Genomic DNA, 16,503 nt, shown 5'->3' on the forward strand with positions numbered 1-16,503 from the left:
GGATGGTTATGGTAATGGCCAGACATCTGTGGGAGCAATTCAATGCCCTGTCCGGGGGTGCCAGGGTGCTCAATGTCCTTCTTGTTCAAGGACAGTTCCCTCCTTGCTGGAATGGTGGGTTCCTTCCCACATTATGGGAGCAGTGTCCAGGGGATGTTCAGCTGGAGATTGCATTGCCCTTACTGCCCCTGGGGCACCTTGTCTCCCGCAAACACCTTTGTGAGGCTTACAGGGCTACAATACTTCTGGGTAGATGCTTGCCAGAAGAGAAGGTGCACTCCAACACTGACAACAGCCAAAGGGTGACACCAGCCTTCAGTCCCCACTCAGAAAGCAACAGCTTAGAAAAAAAATACCTTTATTCACCCATTTTCTGCAGAAGGCACTTAAATAGCTCCAATTTCAGGAAAGGCACACAGTGCACCTGTTGGCACCAGGGCCCCACCCCTAACACAGCATCCCTTCCTTGTCCCCATGTCACCCACCCCTGAGCCTCCATCACACACCCCAGGTCAGCTCCACAGGGTGATAGTGGATGCTGCAGGGGTAGTACAAGACATTCCCCAAAGCCCCATTCCAACTGGGTTGGGGGCAGAGGGGGTCCCATATGTTACCCTTATGACTATGCAGCCTGAAGCCACAATGCTGACATGACTAGTCCCAGCAGAGACGTCCTGGTCCCTGTAGGATGTCACAGCTCATCTTTCCCCTCCACAATGGCAGCTGGTGATTCCTGCTCTGGCTCCAAATCACCCTCTTCCATGCCAAAAAGCATCTTCACCAGGTCATCTGCCTGCACACGCTCCTGTGGGCAGACCCATAGTGGTAAGCATAGCCACTGTCCCACCCAAAAACCCTACGCGCTGCCAGGAGGGAGCTTACCCGCTCACTGTGCCGAGGGTCCAGGGTGAACCAGAGGGCAATAGCACAGCGCTGACCCTTGGTCACAGCTTTCACCCCATGGGGGTTCTCTGAGCCAGAGGAGAAGCCCACAGCACGGCCACACTGTGGCTGGACCTCTGCCTGTCAAGGGTGGGAAGCCAGGAGACCCTAATCAGGGGTGCATTGGTTCCCATCAACCCAAGTTTTGCAGTGGCTCAGGGGATGTTCCCAGAGCACACAGCCAACAGGCAGGAGCTAGAGTTAGTGCTGCACATGGATTCTCAGAGCTGAGCTACTCACGGTCTCAGTCTTGGCATCCAGCTCAGTAAAGTAGAAAGCTCCTCCTTCAAAGTCCCCATTAAGGTACAGGATTGCACTAAACGGAGCAGGGGACAAGTGGAGGTGACAAGTAACCATCACCAGTACTCCCCAACACCATGGCAAGAGCCAGAGGCAAGCCCAAGTTTGGTGCACCTCCTGCCTTGCTCCTCCCAACTCAGGTGTCACCAAATCATGGTACCCTTAGGTGGGGAAGCTGCAGCTGACAGCCACCACCAGTACCTGTAATCCCGGAAAGTGTAGGCTGGGGGTTCCTTCACACACAACAGTGCCTCTGCATTGAGAATGCAGTTGTCCACATGCACCTCGTGGCTGTTGTCACTCCGGCCTTCTTGCTTCTCTAGGGTAGAACAGGGCATGTCAGGACCCTTCTGTGCAAGAACAGGGTCCATCCCCAAGTATCTTGTGCTTGCAGATGACAAGATGTGTTAGCCTAAAGCACTTCCACTTGTTGAAGTGTGGATCGTGCAAGGCCATTTGGGTGGCATAAAACACTGTTGACTTGTCCCATGGCATTTCCATGGCCCTCCAGGTACAAACCTCTCTTAGTACCCATCCCAAAATGCCTCAGAGTGATGAAATCCTGTATGGCATGAAGCCATCTGCCCTGTCAGAGGCAGCCAGGAGAGCTGCTGCTCATCTTCCCAAACTGGGCTTAGGGACAAGCTTCCTACACCCTCCTGGGAAGAGAGGTGGGTTAGGGAGCAGCAAGGAGGTCTCCAAAGAAAGGTCCAAGACTACACCACTCCAGCTGTTAAAGGAGACCCAGACAGGAAAAGACTTGTTCCTCTGGCCCACACTCACCATCAATAGCTGTGCGGCACACTAGGTGGGAGTAGGAGAAGTGGAGTGGGACCTCCAGGCGGAAGTAGGACTCAATCATGTGCCGCACCTTCTCTGTCACGTTGTAGTACAAGTAGGCACTGTGCAGGGGCACCTTGCCCTCCTGCCCCAGCTGTGGAGGACAGACACAACAGGGACTCAGCCCCAGATGGGCATGGGCAACCATCTCCCCCAAAACTATCCTCCCTTGTCCCCACAGCCTGTTTCTCCACACAGCCACCCCAACCTTGAGGGCCTTGAGGACAGTCACGCCATAGAAGGTCTCACTGGGAGTGTGAGGAGAGGTCTTCCCCCGATAGCCATCTCCAGCCGAGGCAGCCGCCTGCAAAACTCGATTGGTGTTACTGGTCTGATGCGTGAGCAGCAGGATGGGATCCCTTGGCATTCTCTACCCATCCCTGCCTGCTACACCCATTCTTGCACTCACATTTGTGAGTCTTTGCAGTTCTCGGCACTCCTCAGCAGAAAGGACTCCATCCACCACGACACGCTGGGTGCCATTCAGGGCCTTGGAGTTCATGGTGACACTAGCTCCTTTGTACACCAAAGGGCCACCTGTGACACAAATGGGATTGGTGGAGAGAGATGCCACCAACTCTGGTGTGGCTGGGGGAAACTGTGGTCCCTCCACCTGCTCCTGCTGCCACCCATGGGTGGAGGAACTATGAACTGGCAGCAGGGGTCACAAAGGTCTCCATCCCACCTCCCCTCTTGGCCTTCTCCACCTTCTCGGATGAACTTGCTCATGTCGGCAGACTCTTTGGTCTTCTCCTCCACCAGTGTCTCAATCTCCTTCATGAGGTTGCCAATTTCCTCAGAGATGCGTGCTGCTGTCTCCCGCTCCACCCTGGGCATGCGGCAGCCATCAGCACCACCACCATCCCACTGTCCCCACATCAGAAATGAGGGCCACTAAGACAAGGGCAGGACAGGCTGTCTCAGGTGCTAGTAACAAAGCTCACACCTAAACTGGAGAGAGTCACCTCAATGTGTCCCTCACTCTGAGGTGTTTGGGGTGACCTACACATGCCCATCACCCCATGGGCTGATGGGAAATAAAGTTCTGCCCTCCAGCAGGCTCTTCCAGTCCCAATATCAAAACATCCCCTGGCAGAAGCTCTATGCCATGTCCTTTGGCCCAAAGCCCACAGTGGAAGAAGGGTTTCTCCTGTCAGACCCCCACTGGGTGAGCTAGGCTGGGGACAGCACTCACTTCTGTTTCTCTCGCAGTCTTTTCGGTATCACCTCTTCAGGTGTCCATGTGTCCTGCCGCCAGAAGAACAACATCAGGAGCTGGACAAAGATCTGGCCAGGACACAGACCCTTCATCTGCCTTCCATCTGGCCACTGCATCACCCTGGTCTCGCATCACCCTGGTCTCACATCACCCACCGGGTCCACAAAAGGGATGCCAAAGACGTCATAGCTGAAGAAGAGCAGTTTCTTCTCCATCAGACTCTGCTGGTAATATTCCTGGATCTCCTGTGGCAAGGGGCAGAGGGATGGGAAGAGGTACAGCAGGAGGATTCTGAAAAAACCCGAGTGTGGGCAGGAGTATGCAGGTTTACACCATTCCTGTGGTCCTTGCTCCAGACCTGCAGCCTGGTTTCCTGCTCCATCTGGCAGCTGGGAAGCAAGTGGCATTCCCCATCCTGTCTGAACCTCCCTGTGGACAAGCCCTGGGGAGATGACAGTTGAGCAGAGGCGCATGCGTGTCGCTTCCACAGGAAGCTCTTTAGGAGCAATTTCCCTTCCCCTACTCCAACTGCTGTGGGGCAGAGACTCCCATTCATGCCTATCACATCCCAGGCAGGACCTGGCCATCCAGATTTGGCTATTTTGAACCCAAATCCCCTCCTTTATAAGTAATTTCACTTCAGTTATGGAAAAGTGAAACAGAGTTGGCCTCAGATCCTCCTAAAAAGATTGTCCACCTGCCTCTCACAGCCCCCTCTATCAGGAATGGGTCCATGTGTGCCAGTCATTCAGTTTCACTTGGCCTAAGACATTTTGCCAGTGATGTTTTTCAGCTTTTCAGCTACTTTCCAGCTTGTCTGACCTTAAATCCACCCATTCCTGTCCACCTTAGGCAGCTGGCACAGAGGAGACCCTACAGCTTCTGCAAAGGTCCCCAGTGAGAAGAGAAGATGTCCCTGCAATCATCTGTCCGATTGCTCACCTCTCGTGGTTGGATGAGTCTGGCCAGGTTTTCCCCCAGGACGGCAGTGTAATAGGCCAAATTTTGGTTCATCACCTCATCATGTGGGAAGAAGAGCAAATAGGTTTTGGCACATTCAATGGCTTTTTCATAATTCCCATCTGCAATGAGAAATGGGGCTGTTAATGGCATGTCCAATGACACTGGAGGCACAACAAAGACAGGATATGTCCCCAAGATATGGAGGAGAGATGAAAGCCATAGTCCTTGTGTTCCAAGCTGTGTCATGAGTAGAGCAGATCCCCTGGAGCAAGGATAACTGCTGCCACAAAGGCAAAATTCAGACTCTGTGTTGCTCCTGTCTCCAGAAACCATCACAACAGAAAACAGCAGTACTTGTACAGCTTGGGTACTTTTCTCACTTGGAGAACATTACAAAGCTTATTTAGAAGTAGCCAGACACAACCATTTACTGGCAAACCAGCAGTTTCCAGCCACTGAAGCATCCTACCCCACTTTCATGTGGTTTTTCACAGAAACATACAATCACAGAATGAGTCAGATTGCAAGGGACCACAGTGGGTCATCTGGCCCAATCTCTCTCCTCAAGCAGGATCCTTTGAGAGCATACAGCACAGGACTGGGTCCAGATTGCCTGGAATATCCCCAGTGAGAGAGATGTGACACCCTCTCTGGACAATCTCTTCAGACCACAGTCGAGGCAAACATCCTCATATCCAGGTGGAACTTCCTAGCCATGAGTTTCTGCCTCTTGTCCTATTGCTCAGCACCACAGAGCAGAGCCTGACTCCATCCTCCAGCGCTACCATGCAGATACTGACAAACATTGATGAGGTTCCCTCACAGCTGTCTCTTCTTGAGGACTTCCATCCTCTTGGACTTCATATTTTTTCCCCTCCTTTTGAAGAAATTCACACAGAAACATTTTATACTTTTCTAAAGAAGTAAATAAGAAATGAAATCAAATCAGGGGTATTTTCCTGGGTTGTAACTCTTCTCCAGTGGGAGTGTGCTGCTGTGAGTTGAGGCAAGAGGTGGACAGCTGGCAAGGAGGAAAAAAAGATGCTTCTCTTGGCTGTTGTTTCACTTGAAAAGTGCAGCTGCTCAGTAATAAAGCAACATGGAGAGTGACTGCAGCCAAGCACAGAGAGATCCAATCTCCTGGAGAATGTTTCAGGTGGGAGGAACATGCCTGTATGAACCTCATGAAGTACAAGGCCTAGTGGAAGGCCCTCCACCAGTATCAGTGAAGATGGGGGGGATGGATGGGATTAGAGCACCCAGTGGAGAAGCATATGGGGATAACAGTGGATGAAAAATTGCACAGGACCCACCCATGTGCACTAGCAGCTCAAAAACCACCCCCCTGCCCAGGCTGATCCCTAGCACCATGGGCAACAGGGAGGGACTCTGCCCCTCTGCTCCACTCTGGTGACATGCCACTTGCAGTGCTGCATCCAGCTCTGGGTTCCCCACATAAGAATATGGACTCATTAGTGCGGGTCCAGAGGAGGCCACAAAAATGGTCAGAGGACTGGAGCCTCTTTGTGAAGAAAGGCTGAGAGAATTTGGCTTGTTGAACCTGGACATGAGAAGGCTCCTGAGAGATCTTGATGGCCTTCCCATACCAAGAGCGACCACAAGAGAGATGAAGAAAACTTTTTATCGTTTGTAAGGTTTATAGTGACAGGACAAGGGAAATTGTCTTAAACTGAAGAAGGACAGCATTAGGCTGGCCATAAGGAAGGAATTTTCTCTGATGAGAGTGGTGAGGCCCTGGCACAGACTGCCCAGAGTGTTAGAGACCGGGCTGGACAGGACTGTGGGAGATTTGAGTGACCAGTGCTAGATGTCCCTTCATCTTCAGTTGTACTGATGAGATTATTTTTGAAGGTCCTTTCCCCACCCAAACCACTGTAAGGATCTATGATTTCAGGCAAAGTGCCAAGTGCTGACAACCAGAGAAGATGAGGTGAGGAGCTGCTTACTGTTGTAGTAGGCAAACTGCAGGTAGTTGAAGTGCGAGGGCAGGAAATCCTCCACAGGCTTCTCTTGGCCGGGCTGGGAGGCCAGCTCTGTGACGCAGCCCTGCTTGCAGCTTAGCACTTGCATGGAGTGATCTGGCGGAGAAAAATGCCATGTCACTGCTTGCAGTCACCCACAGGCTGATGGGCAAGTCCCTGAGGGGTATCCAATCTCCTGCTTATACTGGGGTTGTTGCAAGCTTTTTGGTAGTGGAAAACCCTCAGGGATGGGGCTTGTCCACCTCAGAGTTGACCAGTGTGGGGTTGTGGTGCTCTCTCAGGACAGACTAGCCATTTTCAGCCTCCCATCACATCTTAGTGACCCTCTACTGGTCTCTCTTCTGTCCTTCCATGTTCCTCTGGAATGTGGAGAATTCCTGGGCATCAGCCCCAGTGCTAAGTGCAGGTAAACACCTCCTGCCATTTACTGGCCACCCCTTCCCTAGTGAAAGCTAGGATGGGGTTTCCACTCTTCAGGGACCCCCTACCACCACCCCAGGTCTTTGTGGACCAACCCCCCAAGAATTGTACTCAACTCTTGTGACAGGAGACAGAAGAAATGGCTCCCACCTGTAATGGCCTGGAAAAGGTCTGCATTGTACTCAAGGTAGTTGTAGCCCTCGTAGTCATATGGTCCCTCGCAGAGAGCGCGGCACTCCCTGTCTGCCACAAAATACTCCTCCAGCGCCTTCTCCAGGTGCAGGATGGCAGCAGATGGCTGCTCCTCTGTGTAAAACCGGACGCCCCGCTGAAATTCACTCTGCAGAAGAATGAGAAACGATGAGGGGATCTCAATGCTTCACTCCCTATGATGGATCACCTCATCCCCACCACAATGGCATCTCATGAGCTCTCTGAGCCAGCAACTGTGGTGTGATTGCCCTGGGTTGCACAATGGACAGGGGCTTTGGGAGGTGAGGTTCTCACCAGGTGGGGTTTGGCTTCCAGGTCAGTGAAGTCATCCTCGTGGACTCCCACCATGGCCTGGTAGTACTCCAGGTTCTGCCTCATCTCCTGGTGCCCGGGGTTGGCCACGAAGAAAGTGTGAGCAGCCGCCGCCGCCTGCGCTGGCCGGTTCATCTGGGTGGGACGGGGGTGAGACAGCGCGGATCCCATGTAGAGCGGAGGAGACACCCGTCCCCCGGGCATCCCGGCAGCCGGGGCGGAGGGCGGTGACAGGGGCGGCTCCGGCGAGCTCCGACGTGGCAATGGTGCGGGGGGGCGCGAAGGCGGGGGGGCAAGGCCGGGACTGCCGGCCGGCAACCCCACTCCGCCGGGGCAGACACTGAACCCGCCCGGCGTCCCGGGACCGGGATCGCCACTGGCCGGTTCACCCGGTCCCACCCATCCATCCTCCCGCCTGATTCCGGGATCCTCCGTGCATCCCGCCCGTCCCAAAACCCGTCGTAGCGGGACACCCCTTCCCTTCCCCCTTTCCTTCCCCGCCACCGGTGCTGCACCTTGAAATAGGCGACCTGGAGGTAGTTGTAGGGACTGCGCCGGCGGAACTCCCGGTCTAGCTCCTCTCCCAGGCGGTACCGGGAGGGCGCAGCGGGTCCGCAGCCCCGCAGGCAGGCGGCGCGGCGAAGCAGCGCCCGAAAGAACCACAAGTCCCGGAGCACCGGGTCGGGTTGGGACTCGGTCCCCTCCGGCGGTCCCGCTGTGGCGTTGGCGCAGTGCAGGCGGCACCGCATCAGACGGGAGCGCACGGCGGCCCGCGCCCGCAGCGCCCGCTCCATCTGCAGCACTACGGTGGGCCAGTCCCCCCGCGCGTACGCCTCGGCACCGGCGGCGAACAGCGCGTCCGGGGACTGGGGGGGCAACGGCGGGTCGCCCGGTGCTAGGGTCGGGACCGGGATCGGTGCCGGTGGCGTGGCCGCCCGCGCCAGCAGCACCATCAGCAACGCCGGCAGCAGCAGCAGCACAAGAGGCGAGGGCGACAGCGCCATGTCCGAACGTCGGCCAAACCGCGGCGCCAGCCAGCCGGGCAGCGGAGCGATACTAACCCCGCCCCCTCCGCCCCGCCCGCCGGCCAATCAGCGACAGCAGAGCCCCGCCATGGCCGCGTCCCTCACCGAGCGTGCTGACGCCTCAGCGGAAGCCGCTCCACCGGGCGGAAGCGGGGGGTTGTGGCTGTCCATGGCGGAGGGCGGCGCGGAGCCCGGGGATGACGCACCCGGCCCCGGTCCCGGTCTCGCCCTGGTCGAGGGTAGCGCCGGCCGTGCCGGCCGCGTCGGTGACCCCGGGGACCTAGTGGCCCTGGCCCAGCAGGTGCAGCAGGTGAGGGCCGGGTCCCAGCGGCGGAGCTGCGGGGGCAGGACTGGGCTCACTGCCCGCTGCCTCCCGGACGTCTCCGGGGCCTTTTCAGGCGGCGGCCTTGGTGCTTGGAGCACGTCCCGTTGCTCCCCGGTGGTCCCGGCGGCCTCCTGGCGTGTCCTGTGCTGCTTCCCACCATCTCCCACTGTCCCCTCCCAGTATGTCGCAGTGGCCTGCTACTATCTCCCGTGTTCCCACGTTGTTGGTGTCTCCAGAACCTCTCACTGCACTTCAGTGCTTCCCAGTGTGCCTTGCTGCCCCACAGTGACTCTTAGAGCATTCCACTGAAGTCCCATCCCAGTATGCACTGCTGCTTCCCAGTATGTTCCACTATATATAGTTCACAGCAGCATGTACACATGCCTCCCACTACCATACTGCCAGTCACCCTTGATATGTTCTATGACTGCTTCAGTGATTCTCAGTCCATCCCGCTTCTCAGTCGATCCCAGTATTTCCTGGTATGTTCTACTGGTCCTCCCAGTGTGCTCCAGTAAGTTATACTATTCCCCCAGTGCCTTGTAGTACTTCCTACTGATCTCTGGTGATGTCCCCCAGAGCTTCTCAGTTCACCTAAATGCTCACTGTATGTCCTGAGCATTTAGGTGAATGTGTATCCTCCCTGTGTATTCCACTACCTCCCAGCACAACCCATTGTCTCCCAGTATGTCCTGCTGCTCCCTCTCACTGCCCCTCACCCTATCCAGACAGCTCCTGGTCCTTGCTCCTGCTTAGGGGTGCCAGGACAGCTCCTGCACCGCCCAACTCTGTGGATGCCTTCAGCTTGACCACAGGTGGCTCAGCACGGTCCAGAGGGCTACGGTTCTTCTTGTTCTGACCAGCCCTGATTTTCTCTCCTAGGCCAATGACTTTGTTCGAGCAAATGCCTGCAGCAAACTGACAGTCATCGCTGAGCAAATCCGGCACCTGCAGGAGCAGGCGCGGAAGGTGAGTAAGGATGGGCAGAAGGCTCATTGCCCTGCCTTGGGAGATGAGCATCTGCTGCCACTTCTGGGCATTTGGGGAGAGCTGTGGCCTACATGTGAGGTGGGGCCGGGAGTTGAGCAGAGAAGATTTAGTGGAAAAATAAGGTTTATTGTCCAGTGTCAAGGGGGATGGGGGAGGGTTGATTTTTGGGCTTCCCTGCGTCCTCAGCAAACCAAGAAGGACTTTATTAATAAAGTAGGGGAGCAAGGGCGGGTATCCAAAACAGCTCACGAGTATCAGGACCGAGAGAGGTGACTCTCGTTTTGGGACAGGTGACTTGTGTGTGCATTGTGCTCTTGAAATGATCTGATGAAGTGACGATGTGGCCCTAGCTGGATCTGAGGCCCTGGGATAAAGTGGTGCGCTTCAATGGGTTCCTCTGGGAGCGACTAGCACTTTTGGGACCTGGAACACGCTCGCTATGATAGATGACAACAGAGGCAAAGGACAGGTCTTTGTATGGAAGTCTATGTACGGAAATCCAAGGACAGTTTATTGAGACACAACAGGAATCCCGGAAAAAGAACAAACTTGGACTGTGGGCACAGGGTTTTATATGGTGAAAAAAAAGGGGTGGCACTGAGGGTCAAAGTCCAATGGGAACAAGTGAAAATGGTGCAGAGGAGGGGCAGTCAACCAGGGGCACCAATAGAGTAATGGGGTGGAACATTGCATCAAACTGGGACCAATGGGGATCAGGAGAGGGGAGGCATTCTAGAGAATATACAAATAGGGTGAATGGGGGCTGAACTGGGGTGGAGCAACTGTATGAACCAATGGAACTTAATATATTAACATGTGCCTGCAAAGGCCTATAGGAGTGAGGCATTTCTCACCCTAAGAGGGTGTTTCTACTTGCCTGCTTCTGTTTCCCCGGGGTTAAAGGGTAATAGCCCTAGTGGTTGGTTCTCAGGCCTCCTCACTGGGAAAGACGAGTTCTCTATCTAGTAATAAGCTTAGTTTCATGTCTATCCTGATGCATTTGCTGGAGTGGGTGGTCCCAGGAATACACAGCAGGGCTTGGCTGTGTTCCTCAGTCCAGCCTTCCACTCTTAGGAGTAAAATCAGGAGCCATAGTGGGGGAGGATCTGCCAGTCATTGCAACTGGCCCACTGCCATTGAGGCCATTACATCATGTAATCATTAACTGGAGGAGCTGGAGCAGTCAGGTGGTGGAACTGGGGAGATGAATTCTCCTTTGTTTGTTGCCCCTTCCCTTTCAGGGCACAGCAGGAAGGGCTGTCTTAGGTTGTAAATGCAAGTTGTAGCTGGGGGTGTATATTCTATTACTATCTGCCAGAGGTGGGGCAGTTATCTTCTGTTAATTGGGCCACCAATTAAAACTGCCCCAGCTGTTAAAACCAGGTGGGGCAGTTTTCTTTATCTCTTCTATGGCCCATCCTCCCTTTGGGAGACACCCTCTGTCAATGGGCCATTGAGTGTCCCTGCATGGCTGATATAATTACATCATCCCATTGGGAGATGTTCCACCCAGGGGAGGAGCCAAGCATTCCTGCCTGGCTATAATCTGACATTTGGAACACCATAGTCAGCCTTTTCCCACTGCATTCCCAAAGAAGCAGCTTTCTTTTCCACTGGATTCCCAGAGAAAGACCAGACCCATCTACACCACCACTGGACCTTCAGAGGAAAACTACACCCTTCTACAGGATCACTGCTTCAACAGAACCACACTTGTCACTCCAGTAGGACTGCAGCCATTTTTTAATCAGACTGCTACCAACAGCACAGGGTGTTAGGTCATCTTTCTGACTCTGTCAGTGTTGTTTTGTATTACTGCATTCTTACTTTTATTTTTCTTCCTAATAAAGAACTGTTAGTCCTACTCCTGTATCTTTGCCTGAGACACCCCTTAATTTCAAAATTATAATAATTTGGAGGGATGAGGCTTACATTTTCCATTTTAGGGGAGGCTCCTGCCTTCCTTCTTTTCAAACCAAGACAAGGCCCCAGTCCAGCAGTTGTGTGTGGAGATGAGGAATAAGCCCAGCATGTGGTAACGTCAAGTGTAGAAGTGAATCTGGGGTGAGATGCAGAGGTATCTCCGTTTCTGTGGAGAGATTCTTTGAAGTCTACTGACAAGGAAGAATTGGAAAAAGCTTTATCTCTTCGGAAAGCATCTCCTTCCTGTGTGCTGGGGAGATCAAGGCCTTGTGACCCATAGGTCAAATGATGTGACTTGGGCTACGGCTGAGATGCAATAGCATGTTGTCATTTCAAGTGTAAAGATGTTAAATTTTGTGTATTCCAGGTCTTAGATGAAGCTAACAGGGATGCTGATCTGAACCACGTGGCCTGCAACCTTGTGAAGAAGCCAGGAAATGTTTACTACATGTACAGGCGGGAGAGTGGGCAGCGGTATTTCTCCATCCTGTCTCCTAAGGTGGGTGGCTACAAGCCATGAAGAAGCAGGGAGGGGGAAAATGTAACATTTCTGGCACTTGGGAACATATGGAGCTCAGGCAAAAGCACCAGCTTGATGGGGGCATTCGTTTGTCCCTACTCAGGTTTGCCCTTGCTCTGGGTTCGTCTGCTGGGGCTAGAGCAATCTTATGGAATTTTCTGGCTCTTGATAGAGAATGACAAGAAGCCCTTTGGTGCATGGACCTGAATTTTGTCTTTTGGTACCTGTGGTTCTTTGTCTGGAAGTAAAGAACTGCCAACATGCCCTGAGCCTTCCCTGGCTGGTGTGGCTGCCTGGCAGGATGGTCTCTTCAGGTACTTCAGCCCAGGAACTGAGTTTGTCTGCAGCTAAGGGGATGGTCTTGGAGTTCTCCTCCTTCCAGACTACCCATTTTCTTACATGCAGGGTGAAGGCTTCAGGGCAGGTCAGGGAGATCTTATGTCCACGAGCCTTCCTCTGTCAGCAATGCTGGAGCTCGGCCTGATCGTGGACTTGGGGTAGCTGAGCCTATTTTTGGGTTAGGAAATGGTATGGTTAGGAAATGGTATGGGACTGCTTTGAAGGTAGTAGTGCTTAGGGACAGCACAGCTCGGCTCCAAGGGAAACTGAACCCTGATGCAATCTCTCTTTTCTCCACCAGGAATGGGGTACCACTCCCCATGAATTTATTGGTGCCTATAAGCTCCAGCATGACATGTCCTGGACTCCGTTTGAGGACATAGAGAGACGAGATGCTGAAATAACTGTCCTGGAGAAGCTCCTGAGCCAGCAGGCAGCACTGCCCCTGTGCATGGAGCCCAACTTCCAGGGCCTGACCAAGTCACACAAGTGACCACACAGGACCCCCTGAGCAGAGTCCCTGAGCAAGGAGACACAGTGCCTGTACCCTGACAAAGGCAGGGTGGAAAGAGACCAAGAAACAAAAATGCTGATTTCTTTTGTGCTTTAAGAAGACTAATTCTGCATTCAGTCTTACTGGATTTTCTAGTAGTTGAATAATTTGCTTCATTGACCTATGCTAAGCTGTAGCAAGAGGCAGGTGATACCAGGAGGTGTGAGCTCTAAGAGTGCTTGGAGCAAAAAGCAGAAATGCTTGGGGCAGATGTGCTAATGCTGTAAAATAATATCTCCTATCTGCCTGGCTCTGGTGTACCTCACTGTGAGTGCATCAGGTAATGATCTCAAGGCTGCATTTTCCCCCTTATTAAAATGCACATGTTTAGAGAGCTCTGTGGCCTGGGAAGAGTCGTCAACAGCCTGTGCAAAGGGTCTGCTGTGATGAGTCCTCTGGTCTCTGTCCTAGCAGGTCTGAATCCCTGAGCTGGGACGATGAGGTGCCCAGAAGCTCTTTTCTCTGGAAAGAACATCCGCAAAAGCACCATGCAGGCTTCAGGTGCTCTTCAGATGATGTGTACCTTGTGCATTCCCCCTTGGATTTGAGTGCATGAGCTGCCAGGCAGAGTTAGGATACTGGAGGACTTTGTGCCAGAGCAGTGGGGAGAGTAAAATAAAGCAACCGTGATCTCACATGTACCACCAAGACAGGCCCTGTGTTCTTCTTGCGTGGCAAAAATACCTTTAGCTTTGACAGGAAGACTTAGTGGCACGTAGAGCTGGTAGGACACTTCCAGCATGTTTTTCCACCTAGGAAAACTAGAGAGAAGTAAAAATCAGAGCTGCTGAGGAGATATCCTCCCCCTGCCCAGCCACATAGGGCTTCTTCAGGAACTTGTCTGCTTTTCTGTGAGGAGCCAAAGTTAAAATTTATTGATAGAGAGGACGTCCAGGTTGGATCCTGATATGTAACATTAGATCTGGTCAGATTCTCCCATGACTTGCTCACTTTCCTGACATGACGAGGTGATCTTATATGCTGCTCCACGCATTGCACGTACACAATCGCCTTGCCACCTCCAGAGGCAACATAAGGAGGGTTGGTAACCACTTGTAGGAGCTAAATTCTGACCCTGAGATCTGGGCTGGCTATGGATGCCGTTGGTGCTTCTTGGTGGAGCCCAGCTGTGAGGGCATCTGCAAAAACAAGACCCTTGGGGACCAGCACTGTCACTGTGTTTTGCCATTGCTGGAGTTTATTCCCCCTTTACAGGACACAGCCTCGCCTCAAGTCTCTACTGTCCCTCTGTTCTCATCCCCACACACCGGTAGTTGCCTTGGGAGGTGCTCAAGGCTGCTGGCAGTGACAGTTCTTCATGGGAAGAGCTGTTTCCTGCTTGTGTTACAGAGGATTGGGAGGTTTGGGGCAGCTCCCTAGCAGCCCAGGATTTTTTTTTGTCCCAGATTTTCTTCTCCTAGCTCTGTCCATTGCAGTAGCTCACCTATATCCCAGCATGGTAGAGCCTCTGCTTGGCAGAAACCTGTTCCTTGGATTCAGTATGGGACATTTTCCTCAATATCTTTCCTCACTTGGAGCATAAGGGCATATTAACAGCAATTTAATATTATTATTATTAGTAGTATTAGACAAGGCTATAATTAATTCCTTATTAAGTTACAGGTGCCAAATTTGACAGGGTTTTTCTGTGCTTGTTTATCGCCTTGAGTCTGATTTTACTGCATGCTATTGTATCTTAACTTGGAAGGGAGAAAGTTAATTATTGTATGGACGTTGTGTGGTGCTAATTACAGCAACACCAGACCTTCTGTGTTGATGTATGCTCCTCTGGGAAGTGGGGATTCCTGCCCTGGTTTTATCTGTTTCTATCATTAATATCTGTACCATGGTGCACACAAGAGGATGGGGGCTATGGACCTCTGTAGCCTTTGGTGGGATGTCATATGTGTTCAGCAGACACCCCATGTCCTCCATAGCCCACAACTCACTAGTGTTCTGAAGTTCCTCTAGGCACTTTCAAGTCTTTCTCTTGGATTTGCCCCCAAAAAGCAAAACCACTGTGGCTTTGTATGAAAAGACAAAGGAGGTCTCAAGAGACAGGACATGGAGGTGATGAGCTCATAGTCATGCTCAGTGTTCTTGGCACTGTGGGAAGTGGGGAATGAGGGTGGTGCAGGGAGGGGTTGATGGAAAGGGGAACTGTTGAGGTGAACACCTCAAGTGTGGAGACACAAGGCTTAACTTTATTTTCTCAGAAAGTTGATTTATTATCTTATATATTTTACTAAAATACTACATTAAAACTATACTAAAAAAACAGAAAAAATAATCAAAAAGTTACAAAGAACAAAAATAAAAGAGAATGCATAACAAAATCTTGTGACTGCTCACAGCCTCAGCACAGGTGAGTGTGATTAGTCATTAAGTGAAAACAATCCACATGAACCAGTAGAAGATATACCTGTTGCATTCCACAGCAGCAGACAGTTATTATTTACGTTTCTCTCCTGAGGCCCTCAGCTCCTCAGGAGGGGAAAAATCCTAGCAAAGGATTTTTCATAAAATATCATAACTACAGGGAACCATTCCCCCAATATAGCTTATGCATTGTTGGGATCTAATTAAAGCCAAAGAACTGAGGCATCATCAGAAATACTGGAAGGTGCTCTAGAGCCAAAGCAACACATAATCTGGAACACAGACAAGGATGAAGCTGGTTGAGGTGGAGCCTCCTGTGATGCTTGGCGAGGCTCTTTCTGCAGGAATGGTGAGATGGTGCCCTGTGGGAGACTCCAGGGTCTCTCCAGGTTCTTGATCTCATCTGCTCGGCTCAGTCTCTACCCAGCTGGTGCCTTTGTGGTTGACAAGGCAGGGATTTCATCGAAAATCGTCTGGAAGAGACAGCGAGACAATGATATCCATTCATTATTTCATCTTGAAAATTCTTTTGAAAATATTCCTTTTCCTTTGCTCTTTTGTGAGTGCTCAGGGCAGCAATGGGTATATTCGGAAGGCAGTGGCTCTTCCCAAAATCCGCAGGGATGTCCAATATTTGCAAAAGGCATAGATGTACCTCTGACACCATTTCATTGGGTAGAGTGGGTTTTGTTCTGTCTTTGGCCATGCAGATGAACCAGGGCTCATTTAAGAGGTCCAACACAAAGATGCTCTGAGGGTTTCACCCATTCCAGGTGCTCCCCAGAGCCAGTGTTTGGTGACTTGAGGCTGCTGGCACTGGTACTTACAGCACTTTCCAGCTTTTAAAATTTGAATTACTCTGGGGTTTTCTGTTTCAGGCCAGATTTTTGCTTTGCTTCTCAAAGTAGCTGTGCCTGGAGATTTTCTTTCTGGTCTCTTGTTCCTGAATAATGGGGGTGGTTAGGGGGATTTAACCTGCCATAAGTGCCCGCTGCTCTGGGGTGTCATCTCCCAGCCACGAGGAGTGTATAAGCAGGAGGAACTGTGGGTCTTTGGCCCTTCTTATGTCAGCTTCAGGTCCAGGGAGAAAAGATAAAAAAACACCAAACAAAAACAACAACAAACAAAGAAAAAACACCCTAAAAAAACCTAGAGGGAGTTTGGGCGCTGCCCAGGCCTCACGTCGGGCAGGCCGTGCCCGCGCGCGCCCCCTGCCGGTCCGTGCAGCGCCCTGCGA

General features: G+C 52.2%; 2 protein-coding genes and 1 long non-coding RNA gene across 4 annotated transcripts; 1 reads left to right on the top strand and 2 right to left on the bottom strand.

The window, feature by feature from the left end:
- Window positions 1–341: 341 nt before the first annotated feature.
- On the bottom strand, window positions 342–8,216 carry P3H1 (prolyl 3-hydroxylase 1). 2 transcript variants are annotated; one of them, XM_064397003.1, is made up of 15 exons: window positions 7,728–8,216; window positions 7,195–7,347; window positions 6,838–7,027; window positions 6,232–6,363; window positions 4,244–4,383; window positions 3,457–3,546; window positions 3,278–3,330; window positions 2,790–2,911; window positions 2,492–2,619; window positions 2,291–2,386; window positions 2,026–2,176; window positions 1,444–1,561; window positions 1,183–1,258; window positions 883–1,023; window positions 342–805 (listed from the first exon to the last, which is right to left on the bottom strand). In XM_064397003.1, exons 1-15 carry the CDS (start codon window positions 8,214–8,216, stop codon window positions 692–694), a joined length of 2,193 nt encoding a protein of 730 aa, XP_064253073.1. In that variant the 3' UTR covers window positions 342–691. The 2 variants fall into 2 exon arrangements, with proteins under 2 accessions (XP_064253073.1, XP_064253074.1); XM_064397004.1 differs by lacking the exon at window positions 3,457–3,546.
- Window positions 8,215–13,535, top strand: C22H1orf50 (chromosome 22 C1orf50 homolog). Its single transcript, XM_064397005.1, has 4 exons — window positions 8,215–8,547; window positions 9,445–9,531; window positions 11,843–11,974; window positions 12,636–13,535. The coding sequence occupies exons 1-4, from the start codon at window positions 8,215–8,217 to the stop codon at window positions 12,825–12,827; spliced, it is 744 nt and encodes a 247-aa protein (XP_064253075.1). The 3' UTR covers window positions 12,828–13,535.
- Window positions 13,536–15,090: 1,555 nt separating this feature from the next.
- Window positions 15,091–16,403, bottom strand: LOC135285080 (uncharacterized). Its single transcript, XR_010350088.1, has 2 exons — window positions 16,094–16,403; window positions 15,091–15,739 (listed from the first exon to the last, which is right to left on the bottom strand). It is a non-coding gene; the product is annotated as an uncharacterized LOC135285080 (long non-coding RNA).
- Window positions 16,404–16,503: the final 100 nt, after the last annotated feature.

Source organism: Passer domesticus, chromosome 22, assembly GCF_036417665.1.
Source record: "Passer domesticus isolate bPasDom1 chromosome 22, bPasDom1.hap1, whole genome shotgun sequence".
In the NCBI taxonomy this organism is placed as follows: domain Eukaryota; kingdom Metazoa; phylum Chordata; class Aves; order Passeriformes; family Passeridae; genus Passer; species Passer domesticus.

Bases quoted from the DNA above. Each gene is read 5' to 3' on its own strand.
- C22H1orf50 (XM_064397005.1), top strand. From the start codon at position 8,215: ATGTCCGAACGTCGGCCAAACCGCGGCGCCAGCCAGCCGGGCAGCGGA. The intron at 9,532-11,842 runs GTGAGTAAGGAT...TGTGTATTCCAG, and splicing joins TGCAGGAGCAGGCGCGGAAG to GTCTTAGATGAAGCTAACAG. The intron at 11,975-12,635 runs GTGGGTGGCTAC...TTTCTCCACCAG, and splicing joins TCTCCATCCTGTCTCCTAAG to GAATGGGGTACCACTCCCCA.
- P3H1 (XM_064397003.1), bottom strand. From the start codon at position 8,216: ATGGCGCTGTCGCCCTCGCCTCTTGTGCTGCTGCTGCTGCCGGCGTTG. The intron at 1,562-2,025 runs GTGAGTGTGGGC...GTTCTACCCTAG, and splicing joins GTGCCGCACAGCTATTGATG to AGAAGCAAGAAGGCCGGAGT. The intron at 806-882 runs GTAAGCTCCCTC...GTCTGCCCACAG, and splicing joins ACCCTCGGCACAGTGAGCGG to GAGCGTGTGCAGGCAGATGA.